This window comes from Sminthopsis crassicaudata, chromosome 4, assembly GCF_048593235.1.
Source record: "Sminthopsis crassicaudata isolate SCR6 chromosome 4, ASM4859323v1, whole genome shotgun sequence".
Classification (NCBI taxonomy): Eukaryota; Metazoa; Chordata; class Mammalia; order Dasyuromorphia; family Dasyuridae; genus Sminthopsis; species Sminthopsis crassicaudata.
The window spans coordinates 458,602,857-458,626,441 of record NC_133620.1 but is presented as its reverse complement, the minus strand read 5'-3'; the positions used below and the strand labels follow the sequence as shown (position 1 = coordinate 458,626,441).

Here is a 23,585-nt window from a genome sequence, read left to right as displayed (position 1 = left end):
GGTCCCCTACAAGTCAAATCACAGCCTGTCGGACATAGTAATTACGTACGGGAAAAGTGTGATGGGACAACTTAGCTTCCATGGTGAGACTGAAGCACCCTGGACATTATCATGACAGAGGGAATTCTGCCGGTCCTAATAGTTTTTTTGTTTTTTGGTTTGTTTTTTTTTAAGTCACTTAAGGGAAAATAAATGGATTCAAGTCAGCATTCCTTAAGCAAGCAAAACTGCCAGTCACGTCTCTAGGAGCCAAAGAAGAAGGCCCGCCTAAAAGTGCTTTCATGCTGGGTAGGAAGGTCACTAAAATGGCTAATGCTGTCAAAGCATATTTCAGCTAACACACACTAAGGTACTAGAACTTCTTTTAATGGATGAATAGTCAGAGGACCTGCGTTCAAATCCTACCTCAGACTTTTTATGTGTCCCTGAGCAAGTCACTCAATCTCTGCCTCGGTTTCCTCAGCTGTAAAATGAAGCTAATAATACCATCAACTTGCCAGGACTGTTGTGAGAATGTTGGGCGAGAGGTAATATATGCAAAGCAATTTACAAACCTGAAAGTTGTCTATGAGGTGCACCTCTGAGTACCAGAATTAGAATGGGCCCTTTGCCTACAGGCCGACACTGGACAAAGAGCCAGCCAGGATTCATCGAGACAAGTCATATTATTTTCACTTTAGTTTTTTCATGGTTCTTTTCTTTGGGTCTATTTCTTTTTTCACAACATGACTAACGTAGAAATGTATTTTACATGACAACACGTACACAACCAATATCAACGTGCTCAGCGTGTTAGGGAGGGGGAGATGTGATCGTTTGGAACTTAAAGTTGTTTTTTTTTAAATAATGTTAAAAATTAAAAAAAAAATGTTAAAAATTGTCTTTACATAAAATTGGGAAAAAATAAAATACTATTTTTAAAAAAGACAAGATACAGACTCACTTATTTTCTTTTATGAGGTTAATAAAGTACTAGATATTATTTACTTGGATGTCAGTGAAGCATTTAACAAAATCTGTCATACTTTCAGACAAGATAGAAAAACAAGGCTAGGCAATAATATAATGATATTTGTTGCTGTTGTTTTTTGAAACTGATTGAAGGATCACTCTAAGAGTCTTCAATGTCAATATGGCAGGAGATCTCTAGTGGAGGGTCCCAGGCATCTTGCTTAGCTTTGTACCAGTTAATAGTTTTTAAAATAAAGGCAGAAATAGCATGTTTGTCAAATTAGAAGGTGATTGGAAGAATCAGGACCCAAAGACATTCTGGCAGCTTAGAGTACTGGGATGAATCTACCAAGATGAAATTCAATAGGGACAAAAGTAAAGTCATGCACTTGGGCTCAAATAATAATTTTCCAAAAATAAAATGGACAAGAATCTGGAAGTTTGGGGGGGGCCTGAAAGCTCACAGAGTCAGCAGGGAAAGGTGGAGAGCTGGACAATTTATGCTCTCTCCTCACCAGTGGAAGGTAAGCTATTGAGGACAGGGGCAATTTTATTTTTGACCTGAAGTTCCATCACTCATCATGTGAGGCCTTGAAGGTTCAATCAAATTCAACTCAACAAAACATTTATTAAAGTCATACAGTGTTTTTAAAAAATCAGGGCGATAACATCCATAGCGTCTAAGTCAGAGATGGGTATTGTGAAAATCAAGTGAAATAAGAAAGGACTTGGAAATTTTTAATTTGTTAAACTCAACAACAAGCAAATCTCAAGGAAGCTGTCCATAACGGGAACTGTCCTATTCACACCTTCCAGTTGGTACGTCTTCCTTCAAATAGGAAACGCCATGTTACAACCTTGTGAATTGCTGGCCAATCACCTTGTTTTCAGGAGATCAAGGTCCAGAGATCATTTTCGCTGTCACTGTCTGAGAATAACTCTATTAGGAATTCAGGGCTCTGGGCTCCATCTATTTTATTTGGCATCTTAACTAAAATTGACTGTAAAGATCAAGGGCCTCCTGGGATGACCTAAAAAATTGCTTTGCTTCTTGTTCCTAGTCTGGTGGAGAAAGGCTGGCTGACTTCATTTTTCTTCCAGTGAAAAAATGCCCAACTCCACACACTTTTTCACAGCATTGAACCACTGGCCCTTGAACAAAAGAGGCTGATCCTCTCTACTAATCTAATCTGAAATTCCCGCGGAATAGTTAGCATTTCTCAGCCACTCAAAAGACTAGAAATCAGCTGAAAAGCAGGTTTTCCAATATCTCTATGAATTAGAATTAGTTTTGATAAAGGCCTGAGGAATATAAGCCTTGCCTCTGAAATGAGATCTCTCTGAAAGGAACACACACACACACACACACACTCAACCAAATAAACAAACATATATAGAGTACCTACTATGTGTTAAGTATTGGGGATGGCAAAAGTGACAACAGATAGTCTCTGCTCTCAAGGAGTTTACAATCTAATAGAGAAGACAGCATGCAAATAAATCTATACAAAGCAAGCCACGTACAAGATAAATAGGAAGGAAGGGATAGAAGGAAGCATGAAAATTAAGAGGGGCTGAGGCAGATTTCCTGTAGAAGATGGGGTTTTAGTTAGGACTTACCAGAAGTCAGAGAGATCAGAAGTCACACTGGAGGGAGGGGAGTGTTGAGGAGAGGAGGGACAGCTCGAGAAAACACCCAGAGCCAAGAGACGGAGGATCTCGCTTGTGACCAAGAAGCCAGCGCCACTGAATCAAAGAGCTCATGTTGGGGAACAAGGCGTGCAAAGACTGGACATGGGCTAGGAAGGCCTTCTAAGGCCCAAAGGAGCATTTTATAGTTGATTTCGGGGGCAATGGAGTCACCACTGAAGTTTACTGAGAAGGTGACACGGTCAGACCAGGGCTGTAGGAAAATCACTTTAGTGGTCAAAGGAAGGATGAGTTGGAGCAGGGAGAGATCTGAGGCAGGAAGACCCCCGGCAGGCCTTGAGGCCATGAGGAAATGAGGGTGTGCAGCAGGAGATGGCACTGTCAGAGGGATGCCAAGGTGAAAGCAGCAGGCAGCGACACTTGGGGAGTGAGAGACAATGAGGAATCCTGGGTGACTCCTAGGCTCTGAGCCTGAGAGGACTGAGGTCTGTAGTAAAAGACGATGAAGGCGGACTTGGGGAATGATAATGAGCTTATCTTGGGCTTACTGAGTTTAAGACCTCCAACATGAAAATGTTTTACATAATTATACATCTGATTGCTTACCATCTCAGGAAGGGAGGAGAGAAGGGAGGGGTAGAAATCAAACTCAAAACTTTAAATAAAAATTTGAAAAAAAAATTGGGGAGAAAATAGTGGAGATTTTTAAAAATATATTTTCTTGGCATCCAGTTGGAGATGTCTAAAAGGCAGTTGGACACACACACAGAGAAATACCATTGATTATACTCTCCGGTCAGGCTTTATATGAACCAAACTAAAGATTCGTGTCCTGTGTTCAACATACAATATGTGAAGATCCTTTATTCCTTCAAAATCCAGCTCTGGACTAGCTGTGTGAATTTAGACTAGTCCCTCACCTTCTGTTTCCTCAACTGTAAATTGGGGGGAGAGGGAGAGGAATCATAGCCTCTAACTTCCAGGGTCGTGGTGAGAATTGTGATATCTGTGATAGCATAATCTCCACATCCTCATCCTCACTATCATTATCATCATTATTATTACTGGAATACATGGTCCTTGAGGACAAGGACTTCATTTTTGTCTTCCTATCTCCACTTCCTAATTCAGTCAGGGTCTGACGCATAGTAGGTGCTTAAAAAAATGCGTGTGACTGAGCAAATGAGGGAGAGTAAGAAGCAATAGGCTTGCAAGATAAGCTGGAGCCAGATGATGAAAAGCTAAGCCAAGGAGTTTGCACTTTATCCTAGAGACAAAGTGAGCTAATGAATCAGTCGATCCACCAGAGCTTACTCTGGCACCATGGCTGGCTATCAGCAGACCCTGCCCAGAGGAGGCTCGGATAAGCTGGCCAGAGGGGTGTAAGGGCCGAAGTGGCCTGGAGAGCCGGGTCGGGACAATAGGCCAGATGAAAGGGGGGGGGGGGCACTGCAAGCAGAAGCAAGGAGATGCAGGGGATGCTGGGGAGGCAGGACCCGCGCCTGGGGGAGCAGGCCGGACTGTTCCACAGACACCTGCCCCCATCCCACCGCTGTCTCGCCTCCTCACCACTAGGCTGAGAAATTACATCAGAAACGTATCCCCGAGCAGCAGGTCAATGGTCAGTCTCTTGCAACTCTGAGTAGGAAGGGCAGGAACCAGAGGAGGCTCCAGGATGAAGGAATGGCTCTTGGGACTTGTGTCCAGAAATGCTGCATTCCCAGTCCAATGGGACATGAGGACACGCAGCTGGGGGGCTCTAAGTAAGTGTTCTCAGTGGGACTGGTTCGCAGCTTTTCTCCGAGCCAGTAACCAACACATGTTTTCTTACCCCAATCAGGAAGCTTTCTGAACTTCATGAAATCCAAAACTGGGGGGTCCCCCTAAAACAATCAATCTAAAGTCCACGAATCACTTGGGATCCACGGCTAGATTTGGGGGAGTCCATGAACTTGAATGGGGGAAAATTACTGTTTCTACAGAATTGGTTTCCTTTGTATTTGATTTTATGCATTTGAAGACAGAATTCTGAGAGAAGGGGGTCTGCCAAAGGGGTCCGGGAAACCAAAAGGCTGAGAAAGTCTCACTCTAAGCAGTGGCTTCCCTCTGAACGAGTGAACCATGTCAGTACTAAGGGCCTCATGTTTAAGGGTCTGTCCAAAAGAAACACCGGACTCACAGCCACAAACATTCGCAGACCCTTGGGCCATTCTGCATTGGCTCGAGTGTGTGCTCGGGGTAGGTGTACCTCAGCTCTGCAGGGGGAGGGAGGGGAAGCAGGGGGTGAGGAGGAAGGGGGAATGAAGGGGCCAAGGGGGAGGCTTGGAGAGGGGCCTTCTTTGGAAAACATACAAACAGGAAGATGGTGAGGTGAAAGTGCAGAGTCTTGTGGGGCTGCACCATGTGACTCTGGGAGTTAAAATCTTGCCCGCCCTCCCCCGCTGGGAGCAGTCAGTGCTGACCCACCGGCTGCCCCTCTGTGTCCACTCGCTTCTTGCTGAGCTAAGGTTATTCTCCTTTCTCTGATTTCACTCCAAGGAGGCTTCTGTCTAGTTAAATCAATGACTGGAAGCAAAAAGGAAATAATTCTTTGTCAAATGCTTGGAAAAGGCTGGATTTTTAGGTTCAGCTCACCAGAGAATTAGAAAACTTCACATTCGCTTGCCAACTTCATGGCTCTCCTTGGGACAGGCGCTTTATTAAAAGCTAGACACGCTGACTGCTCACTGAGGTCTGCCTCCTGCCTCCCCCCTCCTCATTTAGGACAGAACTCGGCTCCTAATGGGCCTGGGCACTGAGGAAGAAGGATGAGCTGATAACGAATGGCCCTTGAGCTTCTACCCGGGGTGACCAGGATGCCCCAGCAGGCAGAGGACGGGGCTCGAGGCAGAACCCGGAGTTCTGTTCTGCGCCCACTGGACGTCCAGGGAGCGTGTGAAGCAGCAGCCGCAGGACCAGGGCTTAGGAGGGACGAGAAGTCCTGGGCACGAGGAGGGACCTGAAGACACGCTAGGAGATAGTAGGAAGAAGAATGAGCAGGGAGCCGAACATAAACCTCGGAGGGGAGTGACAAGCGATGGTAGAATCACACGCTTCCGAGAAGCCAAGAAGGGCAATGGCGGGAAGGCCGCCAAAGGAGAGCGCTAGGCCTAGCGCAAACAGGTCCAACTGACGGAGGAAGGTGGGCTCCGGGCTGCACAGGGGCGAGGAGCGGGAGCACCACATACAAATGGCTCTCAATGAGAGATTCATTCTACATTCATCGTCCCCTGCAGCATTTCATTAAATACCATTTTGGATGTTTGTCACATGACCAGGAAATCTCTGTCCCATCACTGGATTATCATCATCTCCCTGTCCAATGATAAAATTGTTTAAATGTGTTAAGAATAGGTTCATTTATGCAATAAAAATAAAAACAATAATAATACGGGGAGCTACTGTTTTCTAAATGTGAAGAGATTAAGCCTGGGTCATCCTAGCAGAGGTCAGAGGTGAAGGACAGTGATTGTCCCAATACGCACTCATTCCGGAGAAGTTTCCCCCACCCTAGAGGGGAGAGAGTCTCAGGAGAGACAGCCCCTGCCTGAAATAATAGACAGGTGGTGTGGAAATATTCGTTTGGAATTGTAAATCTGCTGTTTGGAATTCAGAACCTCCTCTTCCATACAAACTACATAATTTACTGTGGCTTAGCTCCCCTGCTAGTCCACAAAGGCCTAATTAACCCATAATGTAGTCAAAATATTGTACATACACAACCACCACAAAAAAAATACAAATGGAAACAGCTGTAATGCTTATAATTAAGCAAAACCAATAAAAATTGCTTGAAAAATATTTTGAGTGCTGGTGCTTGAGAAAAATCTGCAGACGCTTTCATGGAGCTTCTAGGCCTTTGAGTGGGGCGAGCTCTGTACGTCAATGAGGCTATTTCTTTTATGTCAAATTTCCTTTCAAAGCTATTTTTCTTGTCTTTGACCAAGGTCTGTCCCTGGAATGATTTGCCTGTCATCGGCTATGGCTGTGGTTTGTTTACTTGGGGCTTCCAAACAAAATTTTAAAAAATACCAAGATAATCAAGAAGAGGGAAGGAAAGCAGGGAGAGAGTGGAAGGATAGACAAGAATTTTAAATAACAGGTCAAAAGTTAGAAGAGAAACAAGCTAAAAGCAGGAGTTTCAATAAGGAGGCTGGAGGCAGAAAACTCCCAGGCTCTGAAAGCAGACGGCCAGGGCTGGGGTTCCACCTTGCCCCTGACACTACTGCCGACCTTTGGTTCTCTGGGCCGGAGTTTTCCCGTTGGCTCCACCCAGCACTGGGCTGGCCGACTCTGAAGGTCCCTTCCGGCTCCAGATTGAGGGTGCTCTGTCCTCATCTTCCGGAGCCAAGAAAAGTCCAAATCCTCCAGAGCAACATCCGAGGTCCCCCGCCATTCCCCTTCACCACTCCATGACGGAGCCCACCCAGACCTTCTGTCCATTTGGGTCTCTGCTCCACATTTTCCATCTCCACCTGCAGAAATCCGGGTCCGCTCCTCATCCTTCTCATCCACAAAGCTTTGCTTCTTCTCACCTCGCCCTCCCCCCCCCCGACTCTGACTCCAGTCTAGAAGTGATCTTTATCTCCTCAGAACCTCTGGCATTTACTTTACTTTTCCTCACAGCCATTCCATCAGCTTGTTCTTGTACTTCAGTATTTTTAAGGTAAACATTTTCGTGGGGCTGACTATGTGGCAGGCATTTGATCCTCACAAAAGCCCTGCTGAGGAAGGTGTTGCTATTATCCCCATTTTACAGATGAGGAAACTGAGGCCGTGAGCGGTAAATGACTTTTCCAGCATCACCCAGTTAGTGCTTGAGGCCGGATTCTTGCTGAGGCTTACTGTACCAGGGCACCTGGCTGGTCTCCCTCACCTTCCCACACCACGAGCGCCCCAAGGCCAAGGACTGGTCTTATTTGTGTCCCCCAGTGTCCAGCCCAATGCCCTGTACATCGTTCAGGGGCTGTAGCTGGAAGAGACCCTCAGGATACTTTTTCTAACCTCTTATGTTACAGATAAGTAAACTGAGGCCCAGAGAAATCGAGTGCCAAGATCCCATAAGGACCAGGAGCCGATCAGGACCCTTTCCCCCATTTTGGTCCTTTCCACAACAGCAGGCCCTCCTCTTGGCGCTCTCCACCTGTTCACCTGCATGAGAGATGGAGGGCGTGTCCGCACCCTGCGGCCTTCCTGTGCTCACTGGGGTTCTGTGGAGTGGCTCCGCTGCCCACAACGCAGCCCTGGGGGCCGGAAGCCACTGCAGATGCCTCTGGAAGGCGTTAGTTAAGATTCAAGAGATGAACTTTTATTACATTTCATGCCAGCTTTCCTTTTTTTGATACACTCCATTTGAAAGTCAAATAAAAAACTGCTTGTGTTTATTATGAATACAAACGGACAGCCCACAGTGCAGAAAACAGCTCCCACAGCATCACTCCAGAGAGCTGCACACCGGGCAGGCTTACTCAAAGCTGCAGAAGAACTTGGAGCCCAACCGATCACGCGCAAAGAACGTGGCCATTTTCATGACTCATCTCCCCCCGCCTGGTAGCTTATCCATTCGCTTAAACGCCCAGCTCGGGGTCTTCAGCTCTTTACATCAGAGGACTCCGAAATCCTTCATCGAACTCAAAACATTCTCCGGGCCCTTCAAAATACCAACCAATTTCCTCAGCTGTCTTGAGGATGATGCAGGGACATGTCTCTGGCTTTCCCAGAGCTTAGCACAATGTCCAGACATAATAAGTGCTTAATTAACGCTTCATTTATCTGCCTATTTGATATCTATAATATCTAAGCTATCTCTATGCTATCTATGTTATCTGTCTATACTTACCATCCATATAACTCTGTTCTCGGTCTATAATATGTACACAGCTATTCGTGTCCTCTAGCTACGTGGCTGTTATTTGTCTATAATGTCCATAGAGCCATTTGTGGTATCTGCCCACACTATCTAGATACATAATTATGTTACCTGATCCATGCTCTCTGCTACGTTACTGTCTACACTATCTATATCGCTATCTATAGTAGCTGTTATTTATTTATAATATCTGTACAGCTATTTGCATTATCTAGCTATATATCTGTCTGCACTATTTATGTAGCTATCTATGTTATCTATCTAGATCACCTGTGCCACCTGTCTATATAATATCCATACTGACAGCTATAATATCTATGGCTTCTATGTAATCTATCTATACTAGCTAGCAGACTACCCTACCTAGTCTGAAAAATCTCTAAACCTGGTTTTTCTGTCAAGTAAATCTGAACCGATGAAAAATCCCGATAATAAACCTCCTCCAAATTCCCTTCCCTTCCACATTTCTCTCTTGCTCTAATTTACAAGCCGGCTAACGTCTACCCAGCCCAGAGAAGTGCCATTTTTTTTTCCTGCAGACATTTGACTTTTTTTATGTCCTACTACATCACGTCAGTGCAAAAGGAAGAAACGCTATTTTCCTAGCTTGGCAAACTCTCCCCTTGTTGCCGATGGCCCAGGTGCTCCCCTGGAGGCCCCGCCTCCCTTTACTGTGCAGTAACCGAGGCTGTTCACCACCAAGTTTTCCCTCTGTACATATAACCAGCAACAGCTTAACCACCGGCTACCGTCCTATGTTTTGTTGGCTCACTGTACGTTGGTAGGTTTTTAACTGGTAATCACCATTTCCCGAGTAGGTCTGAATCTTTTTTTTTCCTATAGAATCTCAACTGTTAAATCTCTCGTCACGCGTACATTTATTTCTAGCTTTTCCGTTCTTCAGTCACACTATTTCCAAATGGCACGTTTGTCTTAAATATCCAAGTGGAAAACTTCACCTGCCCTGGGCCTTTGGAACAGACAAGTGAACCCACCCTATTATTAGAGCAGCTCACACTGAAGCAAAACCAAAAAAGCTTTGCAAAAGATTCTTGGTAATGCTAACGAATACATTTATATTGCCAAGGAAAAGGAACCGGGGAGTTTTCTCCAAATCAGAACTTTTAAAAAATGAAAACAAACTCCAAGGACTTAATGAATTCTGAGCTTGATCTTTGGCTCCCCAGGTCTCTTGGCCTGACAGTTTGCACCCCTAAAACACCTTCAAATAGAACTAAGAGCTGTTTAACTTGGGGGCCACTTTGATCTTTGACTCTTCAGTATCTGCCAAGAAACTACAGTGGATTGCTGAAACTAGCTAATCAAACCGTTTCAAAATAGTCATAATTAAGCTTTGAAATAATGCAAGTATCCTTTGAACCTGACATCTGCTACAAGTAAGACCCCTGTGACAATCCAAGACTAAAGTCTGTAAGGGCCCTTTAAATGGGCGGGCACAGCGCAACAGGAGATTTGAGTGGCCCGGAAGTAATCTCTGTGGATATTAGGACTGCCCTGTGGGTGGGATCCTGGCCACACTGAGATAGCTTCGTAATGGGTGACTCTCTCGCTGACTGGCTGTGTGTGTGACCTCACAGGCCCTTTATAAGCCCACTGCAGGCAGCACCCGCTCTCTTTAACCTGCCTCCCTAGCCTGGGGTAGCTGAGCCAAGCTGATGGATAGCCCAGAGAGGTAAGGAGTTTGGTAGTGAACACATGGGTCTTCTGACAAGTCAGGGCATCAGTCAGGGCACTATGTGACTAGGTATAATAAAGGCTTTTAAGATTACACGGGGCTGTTCTTGAGTGCGCTACCGGTTATTAAGCTATAGATTCAAGAGATCGTGTCCAGAGACCTCTGAAGGCCTCAGAGGAGGCGAGCCAGGTAGAGTTGACACTGAAAAGGTCAATGGTCAAAGGTTCTCTGTTGGGCCTAGGGCAGACTAGTAATTGTAACTGCCAGGAGGGCACATTACAGAAGTCTTCCCAGATTCTTCTGTTTTCAAGCTAAGCTCTAAAATCACTCTGTGGTCTTTGTCTCATCTGCAGAGGGAAGGACTGGGGGGCAACCGGGGGGGGGGGGGGGGGTGGCGATCCCGTAGGTCCAAAGACTCTCTGAATTTAAGGCACCATTTCTCCCAAGAGTCTGCTATTCACGCTCATAAAGCAGAAACATGGCTTTATTCTCAGAGATGAGAATCTATCCTGCATCTCACATAACCTCCACGAAACCCTGAGCAACCCAGAAGGAAAGGGAATGGAGGCAAGACCTCCGGGCCGCTGCATGTCTCAGGCCTCTGGCTAGATCATTTAACTCCCTGGGAGAGGAGGGAGAGGAGCTGGCTGGTTTCCAAGCTCCCACAGCTCCGGATCCAGCATCCAGGCTGGCCCTTAGAGGGGACACAGAGATGCAGGATGAGGGCTCCAGTTTGCAGAGGGAGAGACAGGGCCCATGGCCGAACAGCCACATGGCGGAATAACAGCAGGAGGCTAAGAAGAGCCAGGCCGGCCGGGGGCGGGGGGGGGGGACCTCCATTCCTGGCTGAGGGAGGGTCCCACTGGTCACCAGCACAAGATGAGACCAAGCCACGTGCCGAAGCCGAAGCGAGTCCTGGCAGCAGCGCTCTCGCCGAGCCACAAACTGGGGCAAGGTGGCCGCTTAAGGACAGAAAGCCGTGAGCTAGCCGGCGGCCTCCCTAACACTCAGGGCAGGATGGCAGAAAAGAGGCTGCTGCTGGGGTCTGGGAGCCCAAAGCCTGGAGGGACCATGGGCAGGGGCTCAAACAGCCCCTGGGGCCCAGGTGAGCAGCAAAGGATGGGGCACAAAGCCCTCACACTCTCTGTATGTCTCTGTCTCTCTCAGTCTCGATGTCTATCTCTGTGTCTCTCTGTTTCTGTGTGTCTCTCTCTGTTTCTCTCTCCCCCCCACCCCCGTCTCTCTCTGAAAAGGTGACCTAATCCAGGCCCTTGCCTAGAATCAAGGCTGCCCTCTAACCACTGGGAAGCCCAGTCCTCTCTACCTTGGGGATGTGCCACACTACTATCAGCGCTAACATGACCTGTTCTGTGGCCACCCCAAAGCCCCCTTGCTGCAGCTGAAGCCTGTTTCTTCATATTTTTGCTCGAGAAAAGGAATATTTGCTCAGCTTTTATGTGGCCCTCACGTAAAAGTCTATGAAGTCAGCAGGACAAGTGCTGGATTCCCATTTTACAGATGGAGAAATTTAGGTTAAGAGAGATGAAGCAGGTGCTCAGGGCCAAGAGGCCTCTCAGTGGCGGAGCCGGGTCAAACCCGAGCCACCAGCCCCGAGCCGCCTCCACCGCCATGTTCTGCTGCCCCGGGAAAGCTATAAAGCAAGCCAAGAGCCGTCCGCCACATGGCAGACAGAGACAGAAGGTCTGGTTTCCCAGGCAGCTGGGCTTAAGGACAGCGTTACCCTTACAAGAGCAGCAATGGGCGCACATTATCTGCGCGAGTCCCTCTAGGAACGGTGTCTCCCCAGGAATGGAACTGGAGAAGAGCTGCGACCCATCTGCGTGGTATTTGATCCTTGCATACAACTGTTTACATTTACGTGAGTGCCTATTGTTTTCCCTGATAGAATGTAAGCTCAAGGAGGGCAGGGACCACCATGTTTCTGTCATTATATACATTGAGCATTCAATAAATGTCAGCACTGATTGGGCACCACCTACTCTAAGCACTGTTCTAGGCACTGAAGGGAAGAGATAAAATCCTAGGAGGGGAGGGGACACACATTAAAGCACACATATGAACAAATCTGCGATAAGTACAAAGGGACTGAAGAAATGTGAAGAGGAGGCTCCGAGAAGTCTTCAGAAAAGAGCAGGAGCGGAGCTGAGCTCTGAAAAAAAGGGAAAGATTTCGGAAAGTCGAGACAGTCTCGGTCACGGCGCGGAGACCAGGGAGGCAAAAGGGGCTGGACAGAGTCTAGCCTGACTGTGACATAGAGAACATGGAGAGGAGCCCTCTAAGACCCAGCGAGGATTTGGGGTGTCCCATTTATTAAGTATTGTGGCCTGGGCTAAGTGGACTTAGGGGGGAATCACAGTGGGCCTAGGAGGAGGAGCCAGATGCTCAGGGGGCTCTGTATTGGGTTTTTTGGCCTGGGGGCCAATGAGGCAGGAGAGACCCCGCAAGAGATGCCTCATTACCAAAGTAAGCCCAGGTCCTCGAAGGCTAGGGAAGGGAAGAGGAGGAAGGAAAGGGGAAAAAGAAGGGAGAGAGAAGAAGGGAGAGAGAAGGGAGAAGGAAGGGAGAGGAGGAGAAACAACAGTGCAGCTCCCATGAGGCTGCCATTTTTATGGGCCAACACTGTATTGACTCCTCGATTCCTTTTCTAGCTCCCTCATTTCCCAGTTCAAAGCCTACGATTGCACCACACTATCTGAAGTGCCCACCAGCTCTCTGGCCACACTGGCATCTCACCACTCAGTACAGGTGAATGCCATCTGCAAAAACTTTTCCAGATCACGTTACAAAATAAAGTCAACCCCACTAACAATCCCAGCGAGGGTCCTCCCATCGATCTGCAGCTCTGAGGCTGTACCGAGTGCACAGGCATCTGCCAGCAGGAAGTCCTGCACCCCCGTGCCCCCACTTTAGTTTTGACCCGTGACTTTTTCAAGCTGAAGAATTTACCGAATGTGCAGTAGCCGACTTTGATCCCATGTTTGTCTTCATCAAAGGCATTTGACAACATGGCTGAAAACATCATGCTAAAAAGCATGGGAGCGAGCACGCAACCTTGTTTCATTCCACTGGTGCCCAGGGAAGCTCGAAAGCATCATCCACTGTCCAGAACCCGGGCAAGTGCGCCACCAGGCAACTGACATGTCGTACTGATGAACTTCTCTGGGCAGCCACGTTTTGACATAATTTTCCATGAGCCTTCACAACTGACTCTATTTAAAATGTTTATCCATAAAGAAATTCAAATTAAAACAACTCTGAGACACCACCTCACACCTAGCAGATTGTCTGGGGAAAAAATAATAATAAATGTTGGCGAGGAAGTGGGAAAACTGGGACATGAATGCATTACTGGTGGAGTTGTGAAGTGATCCGGCCATTCTGGAGAGCAATTTGGAACTATGCCCAAAGGGCTATAAAGGGTGTGCTCTCTGATTCAGCAGTGTCTCTACTGGGCCTGCATCCCAAAGAGATCATAAAATAAGGAAAAGGACCCACATGTGTAAAAGTGTTCGTGGCAGCCCTTTTTTGTAGCAGCAAGACAATGGAGACTGGGGGGCTGCCCATCAGTTGGAGAATGGCTGAGTAAGTTAGGTGTATGAATGTTACAGAATACTATTGTTCTGTAAGAAACAATCAACAGGAGGAGTTCAGAGAGGCCTGGAGGGACTTACATGGATTGGATGCTGAGTAAAGGAGGCAGAACAAGGAAAACATTGCACACAGGATTATGGGATAATCAACCACGACAGACTTAGCTCTTTTCTCAGCAAAGTCATGATCCAAGACAATTCCGATAGACTTGGGATGGAAAATGTCGGAGAGAGAACTAAGGAGATGGAATACGGATCAAAGCAGAGCATTTTCACCTTCTTTGTTTGCTTTCTTTTTCTTTCTCGTGTTTTTTTCCCTTTTGTTTTGACTTTTCTTTCACAACCTGATATGGAAATAGGTTTGAAATGACAACATGTATAATCTATATCAGATTGCTTGCTGTCTTGGGCAGCGGGGTGATAAGGGAGGGAGAAGGAAAACTTTTGGAACACAAAATCTTACAAAAATGAATGCTGAAAACTATCTTTGAGAAAACAATGTTTATCCATTCTGAAAAGAATTCAATTTAGCTGGTTTTAAGCACAATTGCATGTTTTTTTAATCCAGAAAATAAATCTCGCTGCATCAGTTTGCCTCCTTTGGCCATGAAATCACCATCTTCTTAAGGGAAATAATGAGGATCTTTGCCATGTTTTTTATCGAGGCCTACGCGGCTTGATGAATTCAGATTCACAGTTGGGCACTTGATATGAAAGTCATTCCTTTAATCCTATTCATTTATTTCAATACGTAACCATCTTCAGAAAGAAGAAAATCATAATTTACCGAAACTTCTGACTGCTTTGGGAGGCCGAGGGAGAGACGTCGGGCGCAGGCTTCTTCGCATGGCATCGGCTCACAGTGGTGGGTAGATGTCGTCTCCGATGAAAGATTGATCATCCTTCTCGGAGCATATGGTTAGTTGCCAGCTGCCACCACAAGATGCGGAAGAAAATGCTGAAATTAGTTCCACCGCTGAAGTATGAAGCCATGCAATCTCTCAGCATTTCCAATGCATGCAGATCATACAAGCGCAGGAGAAGCCACGGAGCTGGGGAAGGCCCCTCAGCTTGAGAAGGGTGGCCTGTGGTGGGAGCTGCAGACGAATCTCAGGGGGTGAAAGCAGCCCCCGCCAGGGCTAACGCCACACTCGTTCTAACAGGTGTGTGCACTGACGAACACGGCAGACTTGAGCTTTTTATATCTGTACACCTGCCTTAATAACAAGTTAAAAGTAAAAAAGGGGAAAGGAGGAAGGTTTTTGTTTCATTCTTAACTGATTTTTTTTTAAAACAAAAAATGGGGAAAGAAATCTGAGTGAAATCAGAATTTCAATCAACTAACAAGGGAGCATTTGTGTTTCATCAACTCTAAATTACAGCCTGCTGAAATCCTGTATGCAGACACCCCTAGACACACGTGCCCAGGGACCAGGATGGAGAGCCCTGGGAGCTGGGCCAAAGCTGTTCTCCAACGGGAAGGGCAGCTGAGCAAATGACAGGAAAAAATTTGGGCTTCCTCGATCCTGATTTGTAAGAACTATTAAAAACATGTAACCCCCCCCAATACACAAATAGGTGGGCCTTAAGTGTCAAGAAAATCTTCTGTCCAAGAGTATTAAAAATCCCATCACATCATCCACCATAAGTCCCCGACCTTTAAACTCCATTACATAATTATCGGCTAGATGATCCCACCATCCATGTTGGATGAGCATTGCACAGGGACAACAGGCTGGGCCCGGTGAAACAGAAGAACAGGGTCAAACTAGACAGCCACCTATGGGAAACTGGACAGCGCTGGTCATGACCTCACACTTCTTGGGGAAACTGATACAATATGATTTTGTGGTCCCCTGGTTTTAGGGGGGCTTCTGTTCTGGCAATAAGTTAGTGATTCTAGATTTTCTGCCTCAGGGAAATACCATGGCCAAGCCATTTGATTATGAATATTTCTTTGGAGACTACTCCCTAGCCCTACCCTTGAGCCACAGAATTAAGAGGCCAATAGTAGAAGGCTGGGTAAAGCTGTCCCCTGCCCCTTAGCACTCTGCTATTTCCCTTCTGGAATCTAGTCTGTTGTTCTCAGTGTTAATAAACCCTTTGCCACTTAACTGGGAGACTGGGACTGCAAGTTCTTTCACCGTATCTGCAACACAACCTGGGGACCCCCCAAACGTTGTTAGGGTGTCTTATCCCTCAACAAAAACAAGGTCCACCTTTCACAAGACGGTGAATGCCACGAATCACGGAATGGTGTGATCTCCACAAAATAACACTGCATATTCCCCAAAGGACAAGGGAGAGGAACACGTGGGGGCCAGTCAGCGGCACTACGTTAAAGATGAAGGACTGTGGAGGAGGCAAAAGGATGGGTGGTCAGAAGGAAGGCCCATTCCTCAGGGACGGCCTCCTTGCTCCACTGGTGTCTGGGCAACATCTCCCGAGCAAGATGCATCTCCCGGCATGCTGGACACGGGCCCCACGCTTACAGAGGGCCACAGGAGGGAGAGCCCAACACCGATGAGTTCACAGATCCACCCAAATATCAAATACCCAATCCCGGGATCCATGACGGGAGAATGTTTCCAAGAGGATGACACTGCAGGTGACAATGGAGGCAATTTACACTGATGGAATAGGCCGGCGAATGATCAAAGAAGGCTGAGAATCGGAAATCCTGGGTCCCACTCCTTCCCCTGAGGAGGGTGAAACTCTTCAGAAGTGAATGCAAGTTTAAGAAAGTCTTAAAAATTATTAGTCATCAGTGATGGTCAGTAATTATTTGTCCTGAGTTACGAAGCACATTAATTTCATTTATATAACAGCAAAATTCCACCAGAAAGCAACAGCTATTTCGGATTTAATTATATTATAGTGGGCAAGGAAACTGCTGATGTTTGTGTCCAAATCAAAATGAATCCATTAAGAACCTCTGAGAAACAGCTATTAGATAACACGGAGAGGCGCACAGGAGAGAAAGCTGGAAGGAACCTCAGAGATCACCAGTTCCAAAATGCTCATCTTACAGATGAGGAAACTGAGGTAATGTCACAAAGCAATGGTCTTGGTAGGTGACTAACCAGTGCTCCTCACTTGACTCAGGCCCTTGGTAGGTGACTAACCAGTGCTCCTCACTTAAATCAGGCCCTTGGTAGGTGACTAACCAGTGCTCCTCACTTGACTCAGGCCCTTGGTAGGTGACTAACCAGTGCTCCTCACTTGACTCAGGCCCTTGGTAGGTAACTAACCAGTGCTCCTCACTTGACTCAGGCCCTTGGTAGGTGACTAACCAGTGCTCCTCACTTGACTCAGGCCCTTGGTAGGTGACTAACCAGTGCTCCTCACTTGACTCAGGCCCTTGGTAGGTGACTAACCAGTGCTCCTCACTTGACTCAGGCCCTTGGTAGGTGACTAACCAGTGCTCCTCACTTAAATCAGGCCCTTGGTAGGTGACTAACCAGTGCTCCTCACTTGACTCAGGCCCTTGGTAGGTGACTAACCAGTGCTCCTCACTTGACTCAGGCCCTTGGTAGGTGACTAACCAGTGCTCCTCACTTGACTCAGGCCCTTGGTAGGTGACTAACCAGTGCTCCTCACTTGACTCAGGCCCTTGGTAGGTGACTAACCAGTGCTCCTCACTTGACTCAGGCCCTTGGTAGGTGACTAACCAGTGCTCCTCACTTGACTCAGGCCCTTGGTAGGTGACTAACCAGTGCTCCTCACTTGACTCAGGCCCTTGGTAGGTGACTAACCAGTGCTCCTCACTTGACTCAGGCCCTTGGTAGGTGACTAACCAGTGCTCCTCACTTGACTCAGGCCCTTGGTAGGTGACTAACCAGTGCTCCTCACTTGACTCAGGCCCTTGGTAGGTGACTAACCAGTGCTCCTCACTTGACTCAGGCCCTTGGTAGGTGACTAACCAGTGCTCCTCACTTGACTCAGGCCCTTGGTAGGTGACTAACCAGTGCTCCTCACTTGACTCAGGCCCTTGGTAGGTGACTAACCAGTGCTCCTCACTTGACTCAGGCCCTTGGTAGGTGACTAACCAGTGCTCCTCACTTGACTCAGGCCCTTGGTAGGTGACTAACCAGTGCTCCTCACTTGACTCAGGCCCTTGGTAGGTGACTAACCAGTGCTCCTCACTTGAATCAGGTCCTTGGTAGGTGACTAACCAGTGCTCCTCACTTGACTCAGGCCCTTGATAGGTAACTAACCAGTGCTCCTCACTTGACTCAGGCCCTTGGTAGGTGACTAACCAGTGCTCCTCACTTGACTCAGGCCCTTGATAGGTGACTAACCAGTGCTCCTCACTTGACTCAGGTCCTTGGTAGGTGACTAACCAGTGCTCCTCACCTGACTCAGGCCCTTGGTAGGTAACTAACCAGTGCTCCTCACTTGAATCAGGTGCTCCCAGACCTCTAGCTTTCATCCTCCCATATGGAGTGCCCATATTTCCCAGCAGAAAGTCCTCCACATGGCATTTAAGAGCCCCCGCCGCCCTCCGGCCCTCCACGCTCTCGGCCCTCTCAGGACTAGGCCCGGGGCTGCCCGAGGCCGGGCTTACCTTCACCTCGATGAAGTCCGGCTCCCCCAGCGACACCAGCTCTGCATAAGCTTGGAGCTCCTCCCCGTTCCAAGCCTTCACCAGGGTCAGGCGATACACGGTACGTTGTTGCTGAAACAGAGAAGGTCGGCTCAATACAGGGAAACGTCCTGGAAAGCTGGCCCCTGGACAGGGCCCCCAAACCCTCTCACACTACAGAGGCTCCCCCAGAGAAAAATCTAAAGTGCAGGGGGCCCAGCAGAACCACAACTGAGACAGCAGCGAAGCCTCCTCCCCCATGTCCCAACAGAAAGGGCAGTGCCGGGCAGGAGCCCAGGCCGGGCAAGGCGCAGCCCCACAGGGAGCCATGGGAGGACCCCTCCTCTGCCGCATCCGTATAAGGGAAAGTCCAAACACACAACCGGGGGGCCGTGGAACAGTGGGCACTGACACGAGCAAAGTGGCTCCCGCAAACCCCACGCTGCCTCACGCCCTCCAAGGGATTATCTCCCCAAGCCCCCAACGCCAATCTCGAGACGACTCCATGAGCGGGATCCAGCGGGCAGTGAGAGCAGATGGGCAAGGGGACCCAGGCGGGGTGAGAGCCTGAAGCAAGACTCAAATCTCACTGTCAGGCTCCGTCCAGGGCGCCTTCCCGCTCAGCAGAAGGAACAACCCACCAGCACCAGTTTTGCTTGGTGTCAGCCTGGGGAAGCCAAGGGACCCCTTCACACAATAACGGTTTTAAATACACAAAAGGAAACAGACGCAGGATCCAAAAGGAAGGCAAGCATACACGACACAAGTATTTCCATATTAAGTGTTACAATATATAAACCTTTGCATATCAAATATAAAGTATTTAATAAGATAATATTTATAACAAAACATTATGTGATATAATATAACATTTTATAATTTACCATATGAACTTTAGATTAAAAATTCTTAAAACAAGTTCATAGACTCCAGGATAAGAATCCCCACTGTACTGTAGGGTTCTTGTTTGGAAATTTAAAATGTTCATTTCTAAGTCTCCCCCTCTCCCTGTCTCTTCAGGCAGATGATCCTGTGGTGTCCCGACAGACTCCCTTTCTAGTACTGAGCCTCCAACCACTCAAGTGTTTCAAATGAGAGCTTCTTGTCTCGCCCTGCCAACCCTCTGAGAAAAGAGAATGAAAAGAGCCCCAGTTCCCATCCGGCACTCCCGCCACCGGGCACACGGACCTGCTCCAAATCACATGGTCTCAACTTGATGAGGACCAACCTCTCCATTGTGGACTGCTCTCAAGGGGAGAACGCTGCTCCGGGGGCAGCACTGGAATTTGCACCCCAGTTTCACCTCCTGGGGTCAAACGGAATTAACTCCCTTGCAGGCTTCTGACACTGGCTAAATGGATGTTCTATGATTTAAATGTTCTAATAGTAAAATCAGTTGAAAATCTAAAATAAGCCCAAGGTCAGAGAAATTAATGAGACCTAAAATGCACAATAATAATAATAAGTCTTAAGTCTAACCCCTGTCTACACAGCAGGCTTACAAATATCTGAAGATGAAGGCCAAGTCCTATCATGTCTTCTCCAGGCCAAGTATTTCCAGTTTCTCCAAAGTGTCCCTGATGGAACAGCTCTGAAGTCCTTTACCATCTTGGTCGCCCTTGTTTGGATACTCTCCTGCTTAATTTCTAAAAGATCCTTCCTATGTGGCCCTTTTCAACAGAGAGGTGATTCAGGTCAGGTCCAATGGTCTCAGAGCCATCTGCATCTGGAGAGAAGACTATGGGGACTAAGGGTGGACTACAACACAATATTTTCACTTTTTTTCTTGTTTGCTTGCTTTTTGTTTTCTTTCTCATTTCTTTTCCGTTTTTATCTAATTTTTCTTGTCAAAATGATAATTGTGAAAAACGTATAGAAAAAGTGCACATATTTAATCTATACTGTATTACTTGCCATTTAGAGGAGGGGAGAAGGAGGAGGGAGAAAAAATTTGGAATACAAGATTTTGCAAGGGTAAATGTTGAAAATATCTTTGCATATATTTTGAAAATAATAAAAAGCAATTTTTAAAATCCTTCCTAAATTGCTCAGAACTAGTAGAAAGAACACTGGATCTCAAGGTCAGCAGACCTGGGTGTAGGCTCCAGTTCTTATTGGCTGACACTAGTCAAGTCCCTCACTCTAGGTCTCATTTTCTTCATCTGTAAAATGGAGATAACAACTCTAATTCCACCTATTTCACAAGGCTATTTTGAGGAGAGCACATTGTAAACTAGCATTTCCATGAATGTGACTTGGCGCTGTAATGCTGGCAATCAAAAAAATCTAATGAGATTTTGCAGATTCATTGATAGAAAGGCAGTGCACAGAATGGGAGAAGTGAGAAATCCCTAATCAGGTCACATTTTGAGGAATGCAAATTATGGTGGCTCCCTTCTCTATAGTGTTTTCAAAGTTGACAAAATAAGCAACCAAAACACACAAAATAAGTCTCTCCAGTTAGTGGGAAGAAGGGGGACCGTGGGCCCAATCTATTGAAAGCAACTGGAGAAATGGGGAGTCTTAGAATGAGTAAGGCAGAAAATCTACTGGGCACCAAGAAATGATGATCAAAATGACTCCAAAAAGAAACTCTCTAAAATATCTTTTAGGAGGAATTTTACAACATTGGAAAATAAGCTTTTAAGATGGAACGCCCACCATCTGCAAGGCTACCAGGGGGAGGGCGAGAGGAGGTAGAAATTGTGCTCATCCATCACTCACCCTCGCTACTGAATCTCACCAGCACCCCTGGATCCAAACATCTGCAACTCTACCAAGGAGCCCTCCCCGGTTTCTTTCTTCCAGGCAGGCTGCAGCACTTACCCAGAACACCAGATTTTCTCAGACCACCGGTAGGCCTAATTACTGCTTTCCTTTTCACGGTCTACATTCCATTCACCCCTAATCTAAAATAAATAAAGGAAGTGATGGAATACAACTACTTTCTTCACTTTGTGACAAACTGGCTGAATAAGAAATTAAGATTTTTAGGATCCCAAAGAAAACTATTGGTAGAGAGAAACAGAACCCTGAAACGTGTCCTTCACTCAGATTCCCAAATCTAGGAAGGCCACGAATGCACTTGTAGCCGGGGCTGAGCCATGTTCCCTTTTCCTCTGTAACATCCCTGAGCAAAGTGGACAATCTCTCTGAAAGCAGTCCCTCATCTTGTCTCCCCGACACATTTTTAGATAATAATAACGATGCTGATGATTTACTATAATAATAGCTCATGAGGCACTTATGGTATGACAGATGCTTTTCCCACAACCACCTCAGGAGTAACTAGTTGCTGACCGTTAGAAGTCCTTTCTAAAGCACTTTCCTGGCAGTAATTTAATTTTAAATCAAGTGGCCCACCAGAATCTGAATCCAGACCCACTGACTCCCAGTTCACTGTTCTTTCTCACTAACCTATTGTACCTACAGGATACTCCGACGCTTTTCCAGGATACTTCAAGTGGGGTAGACAGTGGCAATGTTTTTGATAAAGGATGGCAGGGAACTGTTTTGAAAACACAATGAGTCGGGCAAGACTCCCATTTCATTGGTCCATAGGTTTATGTTCTCTCCTGTCATTATAAACAAGCTTAGTATTTTAATTGGGGAAACTCCAGAAAGTCCCTGAGAATTAATTGAAAACCTCTGTGACCTCTAAGAATCACTTAGCTATATAGCCGCAGTACTTCCTGTCAAATTGTTTCTACAGGAAGCCTTGGAGATGAAATGAGGTCATGGAGAAGCTCAAAAGATGCCTCTTTATACAAAGATAGGATTCATAGGACACCGAGGGAAATTCCTGAATAATAAAGGTGACTCTTTGAACAAATATGGGTTGACTGAAGAGTTTCTGGGAAAAACGAGAGGTAATTTAGAAAGACAGGCTCATTAGTGAAAATGACTAGGGTATATATATATATATATATATATATATATATATATATATATATATATATATATATATATATATATATATATGTATGTATATGAAGGACAGTACATGTTTAAAACAAATATTTCTAAAGTATTTCTCTTAAAAATTCGAGTCCCACTTAGCAACTATCTAATCTTAACTTCAATTTGTCTTGTTTTAAAAAAAAGGAGAAATTTTTTAGTTTAGGACAAGTTAATGAACCTATATGTCTGCTTAACTATTGACTAGAATTCTCTTGCTGGCTTCTGACACTGGCTAAATGGATGCTCTCTATGATTTAAATGCTCTAGTAGTAAAATAGATTCAAGATCTAAAATAAGCCCAAGATCAGAAAATTTAGTGAGACATAAAAGGTACAATCAATAAACAAGTTCTAAGATAAGAAAAAAATTACTTAGGAAACAAATTAGAGTTGGGGGAAAGGAGATATTGGAGAAAAGTCAACTGTATTTTTCAGAATTTCATTTCAGAACAGTTTTTCCAAAATAATGAAGAAAAGATATGGGCATAATTATGTGGTTAATTACAACAGAACCAATTAAAAATATTTTAAGAATGCCTACTTTGTGCAAAGCATTGTGGGGGGAAAAAAGGGGAAGAATGTTACAAGATGCTGCACTCACATCCTTTCCAGGCTTACTGGCAAGACAGAAATCAGACCCACAAAACAACTGGACAAGAATCCAAAGCAAGACAAGGACCAAGCAACCGTGGCTGGGACACAAACCCAAAGAAAGCAAACATTCACAAGGGACAGAGGAAGACTTGGAGGGGAGATAGATAGAGAAGGCTCCTGGAGGAGAGGCCATTTCGGGAAGACAGGAACACAAGAAGACCCAAAAGGGATAATGGCGAGAACAAATGAAAGGAGGGGAAAGTGGGAAACACCTGTCCATCATTCTAACGGCTGCAGTCACCTGGTAAATCAACTCAGAGGTGTCAAAGCTGACATATATACAGAACAAGATTTACAAGAGGGAGCAAATCCAACAGACAGTTGTCACACACACCACAGACCGATGCAGGAACGCCACAAGAGAAAAACGCAAAATATTAACAGTCTATGCCCATCAACTGTCATCAGCAAGGAAGAGAACTTTATTGTTTGGGTCCCCAGCTAATAATAATGAAGGTGATGTACTCTTTCTGCTCGGTAAATATTCAATGATCTTAAAAGATGATATGACATTATAAGCAGAACCACAGAGTATATCAAGTATGAAAGATGCCTTGATGTCTAAAATTTT

The 23,585-nt window shown here is 46.2% G+C and overlaps 1 protein-coding gene across 2 annotated transcripts in view; it reads right to left on the bottom strand.

Annotated features, from left to right (window-relative positions):
- The window catches only part of LOC141540231 (S-adenosyl-L-methionine-dependent tRNA 4-demethylwyosine synthase TYW1-like), a 206,252-nt gene that overhangs the window by 24,476 nt on the left and 158,191 nt on the right, over window positions 1-23,585 (bottom strand). For both annotated transcript variants that reach the window (XM_074263980.1, XM_074263981.1), the window contains one exon: window positions 18,384-18,494. In XM_074263980.1, coding sequence (XP_074120081.1) covers window positions 18,384-18,494 — 111 coding nt within the window. The remainder of the gene's footprint in view (window positions 1-18,383; window positions 18,495-23,585) is intronic.